General features: G+C 34.3%; 3 protein-coding genes and 1 long non-coding RNA gene across 4 annotated transcripts; 2 read left to right on the plus strand and 2 right to left on the minus strand.

Annotated features, from left to right (window-relative positions):
* Positions 1-720: 720 nt before the first annotated feature.
* Positions 721-7,203, minus strand: LOC111484745 (probable inactive purple acid phosphatase 27). Its single transcript, XM_023131321.1, has 12 exons — positions 6,859-7,203; positions 5,698-5,789; positions 5,440-5,506; positions 5,201-5,323; positions 4,957-5,049; positions 4,517-4,646; positions 3,800-3,881; positions 3,579-3,711; positions 2,865-3,070; positions 2,645-2,770; positions 1,947-2,256; positions 721-1,151 (listed from the first exon to the last, which is right to left on the minus strand). The coding sequence occupies exons 1-12, from the start codon at positions 7,051-7,053 to the stop codon at positions 846-848; spliced, it is 1,863 nt and encodes a 620-aa protein (XP_022987089.1). The 5' UTR covers positions 7,054-7,203; the 3' UTR covers positions 721-845.
* On the plus strand, positions 4,063-4,600 carry LOC111484751. Its single transcript, XR_002718572.1, has 2 exons — positions 4,063-4,358; positions 4,479-4,600. It is a non-coding gene; the product is annotated as an uncharacterized LOC111484751 (long non-coding RNA).
* Positions 7,204-9,439: 2,236 nt separating the features above from the next.
* On the minus strand, positions 9,440-10,989 carry LOC111484746 (F-box protein At1g67340-like). Its single transcript, XM_023131322.1, has 3 exons — positions 10,639-10,989; positions 10,366-10,528; positions 9,440-10,260 (listed from the first exon to the last, which is right to left on the minus strand). Exons 1-3 carry the CDS (start codon positions 10,788-10,790, stop codon positions 9,517-9,519), a joined length of 1,059 nt encoding a protein of 352 aa, XP_022987090.1. The 5' UTR covers positions 10,791-10,989; the 3' UTR covers positions 9,440-9,516.
* A 5,174-nt stretch (positions 10,990-16,163) lies between these two features.
* On the plus strand, positions 16,164-16,908 carry LOC111484749 (protein indeterminate-domain 16-like). Its single transcript, XM_023131327.1, has one exon. The coding sequence runs from the start codon at positions 16,275-16,277 to the stop codon at positions 16,785-16,787; it is 513 nt and encodes a 170-aa protein (XP_022987095.1). The 5' UTR covers positions 16,164-16,274; the 3' UTR covers positions 16,788-16,908.
* Positions 16,909-18,145: the final 1,237 nt, after the last annotated feature.

Here is an 18,145-nt window from a genome sequence, read left to right on the forward strand (position 1 = left end):
TTTTTTTTTTTTTTTTTTTTTTTTTTATATCAGCTCAAAATCAATTTAGAACCAACAAAACTGAATTAGCACATAAGATTAAAGTTGAAGCTTATTAAGGAAGTGGTTCGTAAAATTTATTGTTGAAAAGACCAGCTCCTTTTGTTTTTTATTAAAAAAATGTTACAGTCGGTTTTAGTTTTCAAAATTTAACTATGATTTTAAAACAATTTTGAAAGAATATTTATTAAAAAGATATAATAAATAAGTATACTTTTCTAAAAAAGACAAATGACTTTGTAAGTACTTTTCTAAGCCCTTATTGGACTAACTGAAAGTACACTTTTCATTCCTGAATTTTGGATTATTTCATTTTGGTATGTAGTTCTGTATTGGTTGTTCCGTCTAGTTTTTCCGTTAAACAAAATTGATGTAATTTTTTATTATAAATATTATATTTTAATTCCTCAAAATAAATACATTTTAAATTGTTTAAAAAAATACGTTTTAAAATTTTCAAAATAAAATATTTTCAAGTTTTTAAAAATTAAAGTCTTTTTTCTTTTTTAGCCGACAGTCTCTTTTTTGGCGGCATCGGGAGGGAGAAAAAGAAAATACCATTATGTTTTGTTTTTGAAAAGAGTTATTGGGACCAAAAAAATTGTTCACTCTATCCTAATTTTAAAGGCTAAAATATAAAATTTTAAAATTTTAGAATTGAAATGCAAACTAAGAACCTTAAGAACAAAAGGAGAGAGTCCCTGTGATTGCATTATCTAATTATTATCTAAATAAACAAAACTATTATATTTCAGGGAGACGATATATGAAATGCAACTAGCACATGAAAGAGGAGAAAGTCCAGTTCAGGCGGCCATAGTTGTGCGTTCGCAGCTGTCGGGAACACAGGCCAAGACGTCTCTGTAGTCTCTTGAAATGGTAAAGGAATCATACACCTTACCGTCGCTGCTTTTCTTGTACTCGAAAAGCAGAGAATGACGGTCGAATGCCGTCAACTTTACGAAACCAAAATCGTAGTCTCTGTACAGACTCCATTTGGGGATTTCCTTGGTGAATGCGGATAAGTGGCTCCCTGCTCCGCCCGCAACCACGTGGATTGTGCCATTCATAGTGCCCGAATAGTGACTTTTTTCTTCATTCACGCATTGATTCTACACGAGCACCATGAAAACATAATGGCAAACAAAGTTTAGAATAAAGGCATGATATGGATTTTCCTTAAAAAAATTTGCTATTGACTCATGTTCATCCATATTCTTGTACCCCTCTTTAAAAAAATGTCTACATCTAACCACAATTCTTTTTTATTATTAAAAGATGTAGATTTTTAAAATAATGACGCTGTCCGATGGGGGGTTTGTCTTGGACATTCTACTTTTAGAATTCATAGTTAGTTATTTATAAACTAATTTCTGAGTATTTTAATATATTATCAATTTTAAAAATCATAGCAAATTTAAAAAATTCGCTAAAGTAGCTTTCAGAAATTCTATCTTTGGTTTCTAAACTAGGCCAAGTTCTTTATTATTTTTAAACTACGAAAACATACTTCATTACTCTTACCGAAAATATAATTTATCAAGATGTCCAAAAGATAATTTGGTTAGGCATTCTTTTGAAGTTTTTCATTTCTGCAAATTATATTCATTTACTGGCATGTTCTTTGTTTTCTAATTTTCTTTCAGAATCCTTTTTGAAACCATAGCAAAAAAGAAATTAAAATCTCAAACTTCCGTTTTGAAAAGGAAAGCATTGATATAACTTGTTTCTTTCACTAAAAAAAAAAATCGATGCTTTTTTTTTTTTTTTTGTCGAAAATAAGATTGGATTTTATAAGTTCACGGAAGTTTGAAATCTTAAAAACAGACCGAGTAAAAATAAACTTCTTAGAAATTTGACCCGGATTCAAAAATTTTTTAAAAAATAGATTAGGAAAAGTGGTTTACCTGATAAATTGGGCATGTTCTTTCGTAGTTGTGGACATGGCCATAGAAGGCAATATCAACCCTGTACTTCTGCCAGAGTTTCTGTAGGCTTTCCCTTCCCATGGGTTCTTCGTATGATCCCTCCAACGCATACCAATCGTTGGAAGAGTAGCCAAGCACACGATGAGCAGCAAATATCAACCAAGGTTGTCTTCGTCTATCCGCTGATGCAAGGCAATGCTCTATGAATCTGTACTGTTCTGAGCCTTCTCGCCAGTCATGTTCAGAGTCTACTATACAGAACCGGAATAACCCATAATCTGTCTTATACCTGAAACCATTTATACATCATGTATGAAATGCTCCACAAATTGTATTGAGATATTCAATAAAAAGCGGAAAATATAGTAAAATATTCTTTCAGCATGATAGTTTAATAAATAGTGCTGAAATTATCTGTGTTTTTCATCCGGAAAAAAATGTTGAAACTGTCTATTCAACAGACAAATCACATGTATAACGAACATGTTTCATTATTTATTTTTTGGTCTAAATTTATGACAAGAAATGTCAGTTAATATTATTGTTAGATCATGTTTGTTTTTTTAGAAGAGACAATTTAACGAATCTAAAGCCAGTGAACAGTTTATTTGTGAAACAACTTATAAAACCCAGCATTGCAATAGATCCATGAAATTGCAAAAGAATTCGTGGCTTACCAGAACTTTGCTCTGTTTTCGGCAGGAAAATAAAACATGGTCTCCGCTGGAACTCCACACTCCCCACCCGAATCCATGTTTGCATAGAAAGACCCGGTATTCGGCCAGTCACGCTCATGGTTACCACTGCAGGAGTGAAATTGGAGACCGTTAAGATTATCAAAGTAGATGGTAAAAAATCATTCGCTTGGAAAAAAATCGAGTTATTGATATTGATAACCTTGCAACCATGTAAGGGACCCTAGATGCAATGGGCTCCACCTGCGCAGTGAATTGGTCCCACTGTGAGAGATACCCATTTGCATAAGATAGGTCTCCGATATGAAAGACAATGTCAATGTTGTCCAAGTCTTTGATGAGCTGGTCAGTGGTGTTCAATGCTCCGGGTTGATAGTTGCTGTACTCATTTGAGCCATCTCGTTGTCCCTGAAAGTCAGAAAAACTTTTTTCAGTGTCTTGTTCGACAAAAGCTTATTTTTGTAAGATTACCATAAACAAAATTTGAGCAACTCCGAGAAATTTGATGTGGAAAGAGCTGCATTTGAATTCTAAGTTCTAGCCGAGTTTGGATGATAATTCTGTTATATCTTTTTTACAGTTACCTGTGAAACAAAGGCAAGTGAACTGGCAGGACAAGAAAGGATTGGGTTGTTCCTTTACAAAAAATCATTTGTAATATAACCAAGTTACTTAGAATTATTCAAAATGTTACTTGTCCCTCAAATGTGAAGGCAGTTATAGAGCGTCCACTCAAGAATATAGAGAATTATCAAGTCAATACAAGAAATAAACATAGGTCACAAAGTGGAGCCGAAATTAAGTTAACTAACTGAAGTTCAGAAATTTCAGTTTCGTTGAATCTCAACTTTTTCCTCTAAATTATCAACCTCGTTCTCATTTTATATAAATCAATGTAACTAAATACTTTATGTACCTTCCCCATATCACCAAATATAATGACACGCTGTAATGATTCTTCTCCAGGATGCGGTGATGACTTGAATGAATAGCTCTTGCTCCAAATATATGAGCCACTAAACAAGCGATGACCCAGTCTGTACGTGTACCTGTTGAAACCAACGTGACAATCCTTATTGTGCATGAGCAGGATTTTAATAATGGTACAGACCAATAGCTTCAATCATTGATACATACACAGTGTTCGGCCATAAGTTTTGTAGGAAACTCGTATGAAAGAAACCAGGATCACGCCAACCAACAGTTCGTGCAGGAGCACCTAATAAATAAAAAATGCCATAATGTAACTAGTCAAAATTTTGAAATCAATGTTTCAGTCAAAATTAAAGAGTAATCATAAGATGGTTTGTAGAGCAATTATGTTAAGACTAGAATCGAAGAAAGTCATCAATTCACTCTGAAAGAAGCCTTAACTACCTTTCTAAAAGAATTGTAATTCATGTGGATGGAATTGACAACTCATTTCCATGGACACCAAGATGAGGGGAAAAAAAATTAAAGATTCAACCATAAGGCATAGTCTCTGTTTTTAAATAAATTGCAGAACAAAAGCAGTAAAACTTTAACAAGGCAGAAAAAAAAAAACCTAGAGTGGCCAAGAGCAAGGCAGTCATCTGATTGGTCGATGTAAACTAATTCTCTAATAAATTTTTGGTTAATTGCCATTGTTTGGTATTAAAAATCAACTAGATTCAAATTGTAAGTGAATGGTAAATGCACACACACACACACACAAGTTATTAGTTGAACCGTTTTGAAGCAGTATTCCAATTAAGGTTAAGAAAAGGTCTAAAAAGTTTAAACTGACAGCTTGTATTTTTTGTTTAAAGATAATATTAAGTCGTTAACTTTGAAGATGCAGTCTAGTTGATGAGTTGCACGAATTAATCATACCACACATGCTCTTCCTACTAAATGTCAGCGTCCCAGCAGGGGATCTAGTCTGTGTCTCTCCTTCTAAACCCCATTCAACAAAGGGAATAGCTTCACTTATATTGTACCCACTGGTCCAGGTTACTGTCATCTGCAAAAAAACAAAAGTATACCATTGTTCTGCCGATGAGCTACTTAAATCTTGCTAACAACTATAGAATATGTACTTTTCTCACGTATGTCAGCTGCAAGTACGAGTATCGGTTTTGAAGACATTTACTGACATAAAGTTAACAATGAGTATCCAGTTTTCTTAATAGTTTCAATAATAACTAGAGGAGCATGGTTATGTGGATAGAAGGGAAATCACATTAGGATAGGAAGTTCTCGAACTGTGGGCCACTTATCAAAAATTCTCCATGATAAAATTAAAGGAAATATAAGGATATCGATCAACTTACTTCATTCCATAGTTTCCCATGTGCAAGGCGAGGAAACAATGGTGCTTTAGGATTCTTAAATGAAAGTGGATTTGAAACAGCAATAAGTTTGGGCTGCATATTCAATTACTCCACATAGTTTAGACTAGCAGATAAAGTCAACATATAAACATATAATCATCGTTACATTGGACAAGAAATGAAGTCAAAACAAATTAAGACTAAATTATTTTTTAAATACAGGAAGCAAGGAGAGAGAACAAACATTTGAAAGACCTCCTGAAAATAAGGCAAATGAGAAGTCAGCACGCTGATTGATCAACTCGAATACCAAAGAAGCTTTTCCTGTCCTCACATAATTTCGATTTGAGTAGTTTGCATAATTGAACTGGAAAATGGATTGTTAGGGAAGAAATTCATGATCATTGTTTCATTTCAAGCATCATAAAGGTATATATTTGACATTTACGTAAAGGTCAATATTACAAGTTAAGTTCTGAATACCTTTATAGGGCTCGAGCAGATTAATGGACTTTGGACCCTTTTATTTGAACCAGGACAGGGCGATGAGCTGCCACGAAGAAACAGAGTTCTTTCAGTTTTGTTACTAGTATCACTTTCGCCATCACAGTGAGATCATGATCATTGGATAGAAACTAAACAAGCTAAAGAAGAATATTATAACCTTTCACATTTACTTAGAGCTATGCACATAACCAGATTTTTGTATACTAAATCATGGAATAAAGAGATGTCACACACTTAAACTTCGCAGGAGAAAACACTGCTATCCAATCATCTGCTGAGGGTTCAGGATGTAAAAACTTGACCGTCACCCAATCGGTATCCTCGCCCTGAAAGCATACAATTGAAACAGAATCAACAAATAAACAATAGACAAAATGACGGAATGAAAAATTAGATAAGTCAACACAGAAAGTAAGAAGCAAGTTACAAAGAATCAACAAATAGTCAAGCAAATTATATCCCTGATATTCTCGCACTAGAAATATAAAATTGAAACAGAATCAATAAACAAATATAGAATATCTCGGCAAAGTAACCATTTCCTAATGAGGAAGATGGAAAATCGGATGCGAATAGAAATGCTAGTCAGAACCGTATTTTCTAAACTCAGACATGCAAATAACTCATACACTCGAATTGAACTGTTTGAAGGCAGTAAAAATCAGCGAAGAAGGTAAGTTCTAAGAAGAATCTCATGAATAATCAACGAATATTTCCGGTATTCTCGCCCTGGAAACATTAAATTGAAACAGGATCAATAAATAAACAAAAATTTAATCAAGAAAGCTGAAATATCTCCGGAAAGCACAATTCAGCTAAAAGTGTACACAGTAATCACTCCGTATCGATGTAGATGAAAAAATAAATGAGAAGAGAAATATCGGTTAAGAAGATTTTCCGAAAAAAAATGCTAGTCAGAACCGTAATTTCTAAACTCAGACATGCAAATATCTCATACACTTAAATTGAACTGTTTGAAGTAATATAAAAATCAACGCAGAAGGTAAGATCTAAGAAGAATCTCATGAATAATCAACGAATATTTCCGATAATCTCGCCCTGGAAACATTAAACTGAAACAGGATCAATAAATAAACAAAAAATTAACCAAGAAAGCTGAAAGATATCCGAAAAGCACAATCCAGCTAATAGTGTACACAGTAATCACTCCGTATCGATGTAGATGAAAAATTAAATGAGAACAGAAATATCGGTTAAGAATATTTTCCAAATTCATAAATGCAAACTGAATCGAATAAAGTATAAATTAGTCAAAACGGCAAGTAAGAAGAACATTCAGAACTATCGATATAAGCAAAATCATACAGGAGTAAGCAATTGCATGATAAACAACAGAAAACGGCATGAGAAAAACAGCTGAGTAGAGATACTTACATTGAGGCCTAAAACAAGCGGCGAGGCTTTGATGTAGGCGTTGTTTCGGAGTGCAACAGTAGCCTTGTATACATCAATTTTGGAGAGTGGCTGGTGTTCATCGAGCCGAATCCGATTACTATGAGCGGGGAATCCGATACAGAGGAGAACGAGAGTGATGAATTGAATGTTTCGAATTCGGAGGCTCTCCGCCATGGCAGAAACTTCGAGGTTTCGAATTGAAGTTAGGCCGTCGGATTTAACAAGGCCGGGAAGGGGACCGAAGGAAGTGATGCCGATTGGATTCCTGAAAATCCTCCTAGTTTTTATAGTCGAATGTGCAAACGCGCTATAACAACTCGCGTCTCCGATTATTTCTCCAAAATATGAAATTTCGGAATAAATCAAAACAATATTTTCTTTATATGGACGGAATTAATAAAAATATTCAAAAATAATAATCATAAACTTTTCAGATTTCAATAATATCATTAATTTTTAAAAAGAGTTTAATACCCTATTTAAAAAATACTTTTAATTTTTAAAATATAAAACAAATATTATTAAATTTTAGAAAGTGAATTAATAGTTTAAAAATTTTTAAATTTTTAAAAAGTAATTTTTGAATTAATAGTCAAGATTAACTGAAAAACTACATTATATTAAAAAGATATAATTTTAATTGAGATAATACATGTCAAGATTTTGTTTGCATCTCTTTCAATTTATGGAAGGAGTTTTGTTTTTTAGTACAAAAGGGCGTACCGTAGATTTTAATTGAGATCATTCATAAATGTCAGGTAATTAACTTCTTACTTTTTCAAATTTGTCTCTATCTAAATATTTCAAACTTTAATAACTTATTTTATACTCAAAATATTTGTATACAAAACTTAGTTCTATCTTTTATATGTACATTTAAAGTTTGGTTATTTTAGTTTAATTAAAATCTTAGTATATAATTTTTCTGGCTTTTAAAACTTTTAACCAAACATTTAATTTTTAAATTTTAAATTATACAAAACACTCATTAAATATAAAAATAAAAGCTTCCATTTCTAGACGGTTAATTCAGTATACAAATTTTAAGGCTAAAAAACAAAATGTTATAATGGTTTGGTCCCCATGTGCAATTTCTGAAAGCCACCGTCAAAATAGCCTCGCCATTTTCGTCTCATCTGTCTCGTTTTCTATTCTTGACTCATGCCTTCCATTTTTAAATTAAAAGCTATAGATATATATTTCATTTCCAAATTAAAAAAATAACAATCGCATTTTAAATGGTTCAAATAGAGTTTGGATTTTAAGAACGTATATGCTATACTATTTATTGTTTTTTTTTTTTTAAATTATAATTTTAGAACTATTTTCTATGGGGGTGTTAAGATATTAAAAAAAACCATAATTGAAATTTATGAAGTGGATAAAAGTGTTGTACTACGCTGGAATATTTCCTGAATTTGTTTTAATCTAATTCATCATACAGACTAGACAAGAAGTCGGAGTAAATTAAGAATAATTTTGAAAACAAAATTAGATTAAAAATATAATAATTAGATTAAAAATATCCACGTCATCATTGGTCCCACAAACAAAGAGTCATGGAGGAGTTGAATATTCAACCTCGCATTAATTATAAACGAAAATTTGGAGCTTAGTCTGGTGCATTCCTAACATTTATATTGAATTTTAAATTTCGTATCTTCGCACTTACCAACATTAATGATAAATAAATAAAGAAGCTCATACGATCCAGTTACTAAAATAAAAGTTTGATGGCTATTCATTCATTTAAAAAGTTGTAAATTTTTAGCATATTCGTGGGCAAAGTAAAGTGGAATATTGCGAGAACAAATTTTAAAAAGAAATAAAAAGTGTGATTTATAAATGGAGAAAATGGGAACGTTGCACGAAGATCAAGATGGTTGAAATTTGAAAGGGAAACACGACCTAATATTCTATTCTATATTCCAATAGGACCAGTACCAATTTTAAAATTTCCAAGAATAAAACTAAATGCCGCATTTACTCAAAAATAATAATTATTATTATTCGGTTTAAACGGATTTCAACAATATTATCTATCTTTACATAATTTAATATATTTTAAAACACAGTTATTATTATATTCTCTTTTAATTATCTTAATGGCATTTTATTATTATATAATTTAATTAGCCCCTTAATTTCACGAATGAAAATTTAATATAAATGTAATTCACAACCATGTGCATGCGAATATTAGATAGAAAATCAAACAGCAAGTACAAAATAGTTATTATATAAAACTCTAGGTATTTAAAAAAATATCCCAACTGAAACTCTTCAGAGTCGGGACCAAAATAAGATTAAAAAAGCGGAATAAAGATTATTCTATTCGTTCATTTAACTTTAGCAATTTCTGGGAAAAAAAATAAACAATTAATTGTTTACTTCCCAATTAAATTCATTATAATTCTGCAGGATTGGAAAATTTCAAACTACGAAATATGCATGATTTAACACATGAAAATTTCCTTCAAAGTATCGATTTAAAAAAAAAAAAAAAAAAAACAAAAACCTTTTTCTCTCTTTTAAATAATTTGAAAACCTAAAAAGAAAATAAGGGAAAATAAAATTGTATACTAAAATTACATTTATATCCATAAATAAAACTCAAATTACAGCGCTGTTACGATTTTATACAGTACCCACGACGTTGGCGTCCTCAACCTCCTCTACAGCATTAAACATGACGCCGCCGGCGTTGTCAACCTCCGCATCCTGCCACCGCTGAACGGCTGTACACTCCTCTTTATGCCGGATTTTCCAGTCCTGAGATTGGCATCCTCTTGAACAGTAATTCACAGTGCCACAAATTGAACACCGTCGGAACTCGTGCGGCCGAGTCTCCGGACGACCGCATCCTCCGTGCGAGCAAAGTCTCAGCCCCACACGCCCAGCCACTCCGCGTTCTGATTCGAACCATTCTCTCAAAAACAGGTTCACCGGATGTGGCTCCGTCGCAGGAAAGTCACAGCCGAAATCGCTCAACAATGAACAACGCGTCGCCGTCAAATCCGGGAGGTTGCCGAACTGGTGGTGGCGCTGTTGCCGTACCCTCGAGGAGGAGAGTAGAACGGCAGCAAGCTCACGGGCGTTGGCTTGGATGAGAAGGCGGCGGCCTTCGTCTGAGTTCCGTCGCACACCGTAACCGTCTTGAAGGCAGTGGCCAAGTTCTCTAAGTGCGTCCACATGGCCGAGGAAAGCGGCTCGAGCACAGAGGGCTACACCTGCCTGGAGATCCTTGTCGCTCTTAGAGCCACCGCTGCCGTTGAATTGAATGACGGCGAGCGAGTATAGCGCCGGAGCGTGAGATTTAATCGCTGCTTTAGCCATTAAAGAAGCTCCACTCCCTCGATTTGTCAAGCAATAAAATCGGATCTACAGGGGGAAAAAACAGAGATATCATCATTCCCCATCCCCACTCCAAATACAGAGTATCAATTTCTTCAATATTTTTAAAACAAAGGAAGAAAAAGAACGAACCATTCCGAGCGTGTAACTCGCTTCCGAGTTACCGGCGTCAGCGCAGCGTTTGAGAAAACGGTGAGCGGAATCGCACCATTTTTCCATTCTAACTGCAAATGCCTTCGGTCCGGCTTTAGACAGAACCAAAGGATGAAGAACCAAGCGATTCAGCCTCTTGCATCTGCAAAATCATCCAAAAAGCGACGAAAAATTAACAAACGCCAACAAAATCGAAAGGGATAAAAAGAAAACAGAAACCAGAAAAGAGAAAGGAAAGAAGCATGTAATTACGTCAAGAGAAGGTTGAGAAGGTCGGAAGGGGAGGAGGCGGAGGAGGCGAGGCGGCAAAGGAGGTGTATAAGGAGATCGTCCGGCAAGACATCAAAGAGATCGGATTCTGCGGCGAAATTGCGGCATGTTCTTGGCCTCTTGGCAGAACTCATGTTGCAGTGTTTGGTCCGGTTACATGCGTTGAGAGTAGAGTTTATGGAGTGTGGTACGGCGGTGCGCGGCGGTGTTTTGTATGCCTCCGGTACGGGAAATCGGAAATGGTAACCGTTCGGGTTCCTCTTTTTCACAATTCTTTTTTGTGTGCGTTCGGTAAAGACGAATTCCAACGGGGGGCGGTTTTTATATACACACCCAATCCACCATTTCATTGCCTTGCGGGTGGGACCTCCACTTCTTATCTCAAAACAATATATTTATTCGTTTCTCTTTTAAATTTGAAACGTACAAACCTGCACTGCGCTTTTTTCGTTTTTTTTTTTTTTTTTTTTTTTTTTTTAAGGTGAAATCTGTCAGTTTGATTTTCGAAAAATAAAAAAGAAAAAATTAAATTATTTTGTGATCAAATCAGGCATTAGGCGATACAACTCTCAATTATGTTAACAAATTTTAATTATGACCTTAATTGAAAAGTTTTTTAAATTTAATTTTGTTTAAAAATATATATTATTAGAGAACTTTTCTCCATTAAAAAAAATGAACGATTAATAGAGGCAACTAGTCTCAACAACTTAGTCAAACCTTGCACCTTTTTTTAAATATTTTACCCACCAAAATAACTTATTTTTCTCACATCTCTTAATTCAATCCTAATCCTTAGTGCGTTTCACACACTAAATCATATTTTTTAAGTCATAAGAATCAAATTATATCCAAAGTCTCATCATATAAATTAAATTTAAATATTTAAAATAATATGATCTAGCTAAAATTATAATTTAATTTTAAAAAAGCTAGAAGTATTTTCTTCCAATTTGTTCCATCTCCCATCTCCCAATAGTTGAAGTAAAAAAATAGTTTAATAATAAAAAAATACCATAAAATTTTGATATTTATTTTCAAAAAAGTCGTCCAAAGTTATTTAGGTTGAAGAACAAATCTAAATACATATGAAAAGTAAGTAAATTTAGAGATTAGAATTAGCTAAAAATATGATAAACCAAATAATAGGAAATTAGGAGAATAAAATTTTAAAAAATGAAGCTGGGAATAATATTGTTCACACTGCATCTTTATTTACTTTTTAAAAGCTTATTTATTAAAAAAAAAAATGATATTTATTGAGAAAATGAAGAGTTAAAGAAAATTGGTGGGCGAGGGCACCGACTTCTTCCAATCCATTTCTTCACAAATTTAGAAAACTACGTTACCTAATTATGGCGATTAGCATCACAATCCCCGCCTTTTAAGTAAATCCCGGATTTTATTCTATAATACCATACTCCTTTTATCCTCTCATTTTCTTTTATTTATTTGTTTATTTATATACTCTCATTATTTTATTTATTTATTCTATAATACCATACCCCTTTATCCTCTCATTTTCTTTTATTTATTTATTTATTTATTCTATAATACCATACCCCTTTTATCCTCTCATTTCTTATTTTATTTTTCCTTTTCCTTTTCCTTTTATTATTATTTTTTATTTTTAAAGAAATTTGTTCTTTTAGCAACTTTGAATTTAAATACTTACCATTTAAGTTAATGTCTGATATTTTTACTTTTTAAGCTATATTCATCTTTACAATATTTAAGCTTCCGCTTATTTCTTCTCTTTTGTTTAATTTTAATTAAAAATCTAGTTATCGTCCATCAAGGACGTTGAAAAACAACTTTAGTGTTTAAATATATAAATATCAGATAAAAATTATTAAAAGTACGCCATTTTAGTCCTTGTATTTATAAAGAAACAGAAAATTGACTAGGCTTTTTAGCTGCATACGTGGCTTGCTGATTGGGAAAAAAATTGTCCAAGTGGATTTCCCCTCTCCCTCTCACTCGCGAACCAGCAGCGCACGAGGAGCCAGTCCAAATCAACCCCAGACTTCTTCTCCGGCGCGCAAGGTCTCTATAAGATGGAGAGGGGAAATCCCACTGGGACAATTTGTTGCCGAATCAGCAAGCCACGTAAGCAGCCAAAAAGTCCAGTCAACTTTCGTTTGTTTTTAAGGATTTTGCTAATGGCGAGAGACTTTTAAACAAATTCAAACCAAATGCATGTATTCGTAAAAATTAGAGACTAAAAATATAATTTTCCCTAGACATTAATTAATTCCTTCCATAAAAAATAGGAGCCATTAATTAGATGTTAATATCACAAAAAAGAAATAACATAATTCGAGAACATTTTTTTAAGGAAAAAAAATGTAATTCTTTAAAAAATAGGGGGAAAAAAACGCAAGCATAGTGAAATGCTTGGAAAGTTGGTCTTAATTTATTAATTTAATGGCGAAGTATAATATGATTACATAAGGATGAATTTGAAGATGTGGGAGTTGGTGGAACACATATCCTCTTCTCTTGTTTTAATTATTATTATTATTATTTTTTTAAATTCCTACCCGTCCGTTTTCACCAAAAAGAGATGAATGAATTGAAGGCCTTTTGTTTGGTACAAAACGTGTCCGGCGTTGCACCTTCCCGCCCCCCCCGTACAGTTCCCGGGAAAACAAACTTAAATTAAATTCACTTATTTTCTTTTTATTTCAAATATTATTGAATTTTAAATTTATTAAAATACATTTTCAAATTTTAGATGGTGAAGAGATTAAATTGTTTTTTGATAATTCGAAATTTGGTAATAAAATTTGCAAATTATAATTTCCTTTTTTAAAAAACAATGTTTATTGATTTTTATTGATTCTGTGAAGTGTTGACAAATATTAAATATGATTACATTTAAAAAAAAAAAAAAAAAAGGGGGTAAGACGCAATGCTTGTAATGGTTGGTTGTTGGAAGGATGGTAGTTACGATAATGATAATGTTTAGAAAATATATTTAATTAAGGAAAAGCAAGATTGACTGAGGTTATGAATGAAGATTAGGTGGAACTCAAACTCCAAGGTAAAGGAAAAGAAGTAGTTTAGGGTTTAATAATGGGGGAAGGGGCACGTAATGGATGGAGAGAGCAAATATGATTACATTCACATGCATGCATCACCCTTCCTGCCATTTATTAGGTATCAAACTCCACATTTATTTCATCCCCACGCAACAATCATGCTCTTCAAAATAAATAAATAAAAATCAACTAAATTTGTGTATGTAGTTACGCCATCTTAAAATGTTAGACAACAAAATGCAACCGTAAAGGCCCATTTCTCCATTATCCCAACCCTAAAATAATATATGGGCCTCAACCTCAAACTCAACCCGGCCAAACTCACCCCATTGTTTATTTATTTATTTATTTATACTTTCTTCTTTATATACTTAGTTCTTACATATATATAACTTTTAATAAAAACATTATGCCACTCCTCTACATTTCCAAATTTGGTAAAATATTCCTAATATTATAATTACAAATTTAACGAAAAGTACCAACTTTAGAAATGTGTCGAATAAATTACAGGATTGGGTAAAAATGTTGGGAAACACCTTGCACGATGATATTGTTCACTTTGAATATGTAAATAAATAAATAGGGTAAATAGAAGGAATACAATAAATGTAAATAATAAAAAAAAAGAAATGAAGAAAATGTATGTATAAAAGAGAGTAGGGTGGCATAAAAAGTCAATAAGGGGCAGGTAGGAAATGAGAGGTTAGTGAGAGATCATAAACGTTTTACCTAGGTAGTGAGCATTATTTAGCATTGGTAGTAGGCAATGTTTTACGTAGAAAGTAGATATAATCATTTAAAAAAGCATTCGGAAGCATAACATGATAAAAGTGGGGTGGCGAAAGGGAAGGTAGGGTTGATGAGGAAATGCTTAGTTGGAGGGCATGATACATAAATGATTGTCCGAGGGGAGGTAGCCTCCATACACATATGGATGAATGGATGGATATGGGATTTGGAGTGAAATGGGTATTAAACTTGAGAAAAAGGCATTGTCGATGGTTAAGGGAGTTGGGACAGTACCCAGGCAGCGATGTGTCTGTCTCATTGCCATTGCCTCAACTCTCGGCCACTTCCCCAACGCTACTTCCATTTGTTTCGATTCTGTACAAATATATAAACATAAAATGGCTTTGAAATTTGAAGCTAGCCCAGCATCTCTGCCGGTGACGACAAAGGCATACCAACAATTTCCCCCACTTCCTCCCCTTTCTTGTGGGTCCAAAATGTCTCCTACTTTACTCCTACGTTCTGCTCCTCTTCCATTCCACGTGTTCTAATGCTACTGGCTGGCTCAAATAAATTACTTTTTTTTTATATACTCTGAGGTTAATCGATTGCTAAAAAATCGTGAGATGGCCGAGTTGGTCTAAGGGACCAGATTAAGGTTCGGGTCCGAAAGGGCGTGGGATAAATAATCCGGGTATGTATTTTTGGGGGCTGTGATGGTTGACGTGTCAAGCGTGTGAGGCCACCAGCCAACGCAAAAAGAAAAGACGAGGGACCCACTGAATAAACGTTCCAAGTGGCAAGGTCAGTGAACCCACAATTACGGTCAGTGGTCAGCCTCACTGGGGCGCCCATTCCCGGTGCGTGGTTTGTTGAGATAGAAAGTGGAGTGAGTGCCTCTTTTTTCTCTTTTGTACTCTGCCCGACATCTCGTTGCCCTACCAATAAAGCTCACCGTATTTGTTATCTCATTAACTCAACCGCCTCCCTAATTCTTCCCGATCTCTTTTTTAAATAAACAAAAATCTTGTAACTCATTAAACGCACGTGGCGCCCTAATTATTATCCCCCACGCCCCCCCTCCGCCTCCATCTACACAATACCTAAAAATAAACTCAAATTATTTATTAATATTATGATTAGAAGATATGGGCTTAATAATCCAATTACGTGATCCGTTATTTCCCCAAACGGAGTTCCTTCCACTCTTCCTAATTTCTCTGACATTTTCTTTTCTCTGTGACCATCATGCCATTCATTCTTGTCCTTATTTCCAGGGCTCTCCCTACATTACAAAATTTCTATCAATTGCAATTTTTTCTCTTTTCAAAATAATTATGATGTCAATTATTTGACATCTACCTAATTTTTCTTCTACTATCTATTCTTCTTTGATTAGGAAGGATTGGCGTCGAATATGTATTCAAATCATTCAAAATAAGCCCTACTAATGATTTAAATTGTTTTTCAAATAACCATTTTCTAATTTCATTTCTTTTAACATTTGCTTAATTATTTGATGAATTTGCATGTTTTTAATAATCACTGGATAATTTTGGAGTAGGGGTTATATATATATATACACATATATATGAAGCATGGTGGTGATGCTGGATGGTGTTGTATGGGAATGAATGTAAACAAGACATCCACAATCATGGAGGAGAAACGGGATGGGTAAAACGGTAAATTCAGAAGCCAATTTGTTGTATATATATAGGTGCAAGTTCCTGGCACTTCATTCAGAGAGCCTGTTTCGATTGTACTCAAGAAACGAAAAAAGAGAGAAAAAAAAGCAAAAAAAAGGAAAACCAATCTCCCTTTTAATTTGTATCTTCAGAAATGGAAGATGAAGATCAGAAGGAGTTGCAGCTCCTTCCGACGCCTCACACCATAGTGTCGTCGTCGTCGTCGTCGTCGCACATGTCGTCCCGCCCATCCGCGTCGTCGATGAGGTTCCGGTCGGATCCGTATGAACCGGGTCCAGGATCGCTGGACCTGCAGCTATCGATAAGCGTAAGGCCAATCCGGCCTACGGCGGAGTGCGTGTTCAAGTACGAGAAGGTGATGAAGCCGGAGGCGGCGAGCTGCGTGGAGGCGCTGAAGTGGCAGGCGGCGGAGCAAATAAGGCTGGCGGCGATGGAAAAGGCGTACGCGGAGAGAGTGAGAGAACTGACGAAGAGGGAGATAGAATTGGCGCAGACGGAATTCGGAAGGGCTCGACAGATGTGGGAGAGGGCGCGAGAAGAAGTGGAAAAGGCGGAGCGAATGAAAGAGAGAGCCACTCGGCAAATGGACTCTACGTGCATGGAGATCACTTGCCAATCTTGCAGGCAGAGGTTTCGGCGTTCTTAATTAAAATCGTAATCATAATTTCCTCATTAATTACTTCCCTTTCCCCCTTATTTTCTTCTCTTCTTCCTCGCCACTTATCATAGCTTAATTATTAAGCCTTATGCAGAGTTTCTTTCAACCCTCTCTCTGGTCTGTCTGTCTTTCTTTCTTTCTTTCTTTCTTTCAATTAATCCTTTAAATTCACAAAAATACACACAAAATATGGGTTATTACTCAGATCACCATCATCATCTTCATCAACAATCACACAATAAAAATAAATTAAAAATTTGGATCTAAAATTCCAGAAAAAAGAAAAAAAAAAGGGGAATTAAGTTATTAATTTGGACATGGAGGATTTGTTTATGACATAGTTTGGAGTTCTGATAGTGAAGATCGGGATGTATATATTTTATTAGATTGCCTTTTTTGTTTTTTATTTTCTGGAAAATCTAGTTTATATTATCACAAATCACACCATCTGACTCACGTATACAAATAATTGAACTCCTGTTCCTGTCTCTTTAATTATTTTTTAATATTCCATGTAAATAAAAGAAAAGAATGTTGTAATGTTTTACACATAATCATATTGTGAGAGTAGATTATAACATTAACTTTGAGTTCCAATGTTTGGATGAAAATGCATGCAATTAGCGGATTCACTCCTTCTTCATTCATTGTTTGTATGTAAAATTATTCTCGATTTGGTTTAGCCTAATCGCTTGTGATAAACAGAGTGTCTTAGTCAATATGGGTTAGGCAAGCAGAATAAGAAGGATAAATGAAGGTGGCAGAAGAAGGGGTGTAATGGGGAGAGAAGATGCATTAAGATGGATAAATAAAGATAAAGAGAGGGAGAGAGGAGAGCACTGAAATTGAGAGAGAGAGAGAGAGGATGAAAAGAAGGAAAGAGTCAAAGGTCAAAAGAGAAAATGTAAGAGAGAAAGAAAGAAAGAAAGAAAGAAAGAAAGAAAGAAAGATGTGGATGGAGAGAGGAAAAAAATGAATCAGAACAAAAAGTGAGAAATGGATAGGGGAGAAGAAGACAGGGAGATAGCTGTACCAATTTTGTTTGGAACCCCCTTTAACCTTACCGCTCATCCTAACATCCCCACCACTATCGCTGTCTGCACCTCCACATTTCACCCTTCTAACCCTAACCCTAAAACCACCATACCACCCTTTCCTCCTCCTCCTTCCGCCGCCCACACCGCCGCGAATGCCAGTTCAGGTTTCTTTATCATTATTTATTATTTATTTTGATGGGCATGTGCAGAAAGGTAGATGAAATGATGAGGGCTTCCCCTCCCCTCCCCTCTTTTTTTTTTTTTTTTTTTTTTTTTTTTTTTTTTTTTTTTTTTTTTTTTTTTTTTTTT

This window comes from Cucurbita maxima, unplaced genomic scaffold (genome assembly GCF_002738345.1).
Source record: "Cucurbita maxima cultivar Rimu unplaced genomic scaffold, Cmax_1.0 Cma_Scf00010, whole genome shotgun sequence".
Lineage (NCBI taxonomy): Eukaryota > Viridiplantae > Streptophyta > Magnoliopsida > Cucurbitales > Cucurbitaceae > Cucurbita > Cucurbita maxima.

Coding starts and splice junctions, on each gene's coding strand:
- LOC111484749 (XM_023131327.1), top strand. CDS start 16,275: ATGGAAGATGAAGATCAGAAGGAGTTGCAGCTCCTTCCGACGCCTCAC.
- LOC111484746 (XM_023131322.1), bottom strand. CDS start 10,790: ATGAGTTCTGCCAAGAGGCCAAGAACATGCCGCAATTTCGCCGCAGAA. Junction 10,529..10,638: donor CTTCTCAACCTTCTCTTGAC/GTAATTACATGC, acceptor ATGATTTTGCAG/ATGCAAGAGGCTGAATCGCT. Junction 10,261..10,365: donor CGAGTTACACGCTCGGAATG/GTTCGTTCTTTT, acceptor TTCCCCCTGTAG/ATCCGATTTTATTGCTTGAC.
- LOC111484745 (XM_023131321.1), bottom strand. CDS start 7,053: ATGGCGGAGAGCCTCCGAATTCGAAACATTCAATTCATCACTCTCGTT. Junction 5,507..5,697: donor TTTTCTCCTGCGAAGTTTAA/GTGTGTGACATC, acceptor TCTTCGTGGCAG/CTCATCGCCCTGTCCTGGTT. Junction 2,771..2,864: donor GTCCCTTACATGGTTGCAAG/GTTATCAATATC, acceptor TCACTCCTGCAG/TGGTAACCATGAGCGTGACT.